This window comes from Buceros rhinoceros, unplaced genomic scaffold, assembly GCF_000710305.1.
Source record: "Buceros rhinoceros silvestris isolate BGI_N320 unplaced genomic scaffold, ASM71030v1 scaffold2736, whole genome shotgun sequence".
Taxonomy (NCBI): domain Eukaryota; kingdom Metazoa; phylum Chordata; class Aves; order Bucerotiformes; family Bucerotidae; genus Buceros; species Buceros rhinoceros.
In genome coordinates this window covers 7,423-8,082 of record NW_010417908.1, presented here as the reverse complement: position 1 = coordinate 8,082, position 660 = coordinate 7,423, and the positions used below count along the sequence as shown (strand labels likewise).

The 660-nt window shown below is 52.7% G+C and overlaps 1 protein-coding gene across 1 annotated transcript in view; it reads right to left on the bottom strand.

The window, feature by feature from the left end:
• PFKFB2 (6-phosphofructo-2-kinase/fructose-2,6-biphosphatase 2) overlaps positions 1-660 on the bottom strand; it is an 8,972-nt gene that overhangs the window by 1,072 nt on the left and 7,240 nt on the right. Inside the window, exon 13 of the mRNA XM_010138307.1 lies at positions 1-185. Within this exon, the coding sequence (XP_010136609.1) occupies positions 1-185 (185 nt within the window). The remainder of the gene's footprint in view (positions 186-660) is intronic.

Sequence of the window (660 nt, the reverse complement as noted above, 5' to 3'; positions counted from 1 at the left end):
CCGTCCTGCAGCTGCAGCCGGTCGGCCCCATCTCGAGCTTCCAGGGGTGGGAAAGGCCCCGGCAGGTCGAGAGGCTGGCTCCCAAGGCTGTAATGTCGTGGGCGCTTTACTGTGTCTGCGTTGGCCCACGGTGTAAAGCTGTTTCTCCTCATCCTTACGGGGCTTTGGCCGGTGGGGAGGTTGCTCTGATCCGAGACAGAGGGTATTGCAAGGAATGAAAACCACAGTTTACCAACATATCGCACACCTGCACATGCCTCCAGCACCCCACGGTCCCGGCAGCCGTGGCTCGGTGAACCCTGCATCGGGCTGTGCCAGCACGACCTTCCCCAGCTGAGCACCAGCGGTGGGAAGTGACCTGCTCCACCAGCAGATCCGGCCCACAGTCCACAGAGAAGTCTGCTTTTCTAGCAGTTTTACTTCCCATGGGGATTTTTTTTTTGCTTAGGTGGCTTTGTTTGGGTTTTGGTTTGGTTTATTTTCTTTTTTCTTTCTCTGCAATCAATTTAGGCAGAAAAAATAACAAGCAAAGGGAAAAATTTCCCTCCTTTGTGTTGCTTTTCCCCCAAAGCAGCCACATTGCTCAAGTAAAACAAAGAACAACAGAAACATCCTTCAACTTCTCTGAGGAAGCATCGTACAGGAGGGGCAAAGCGATAA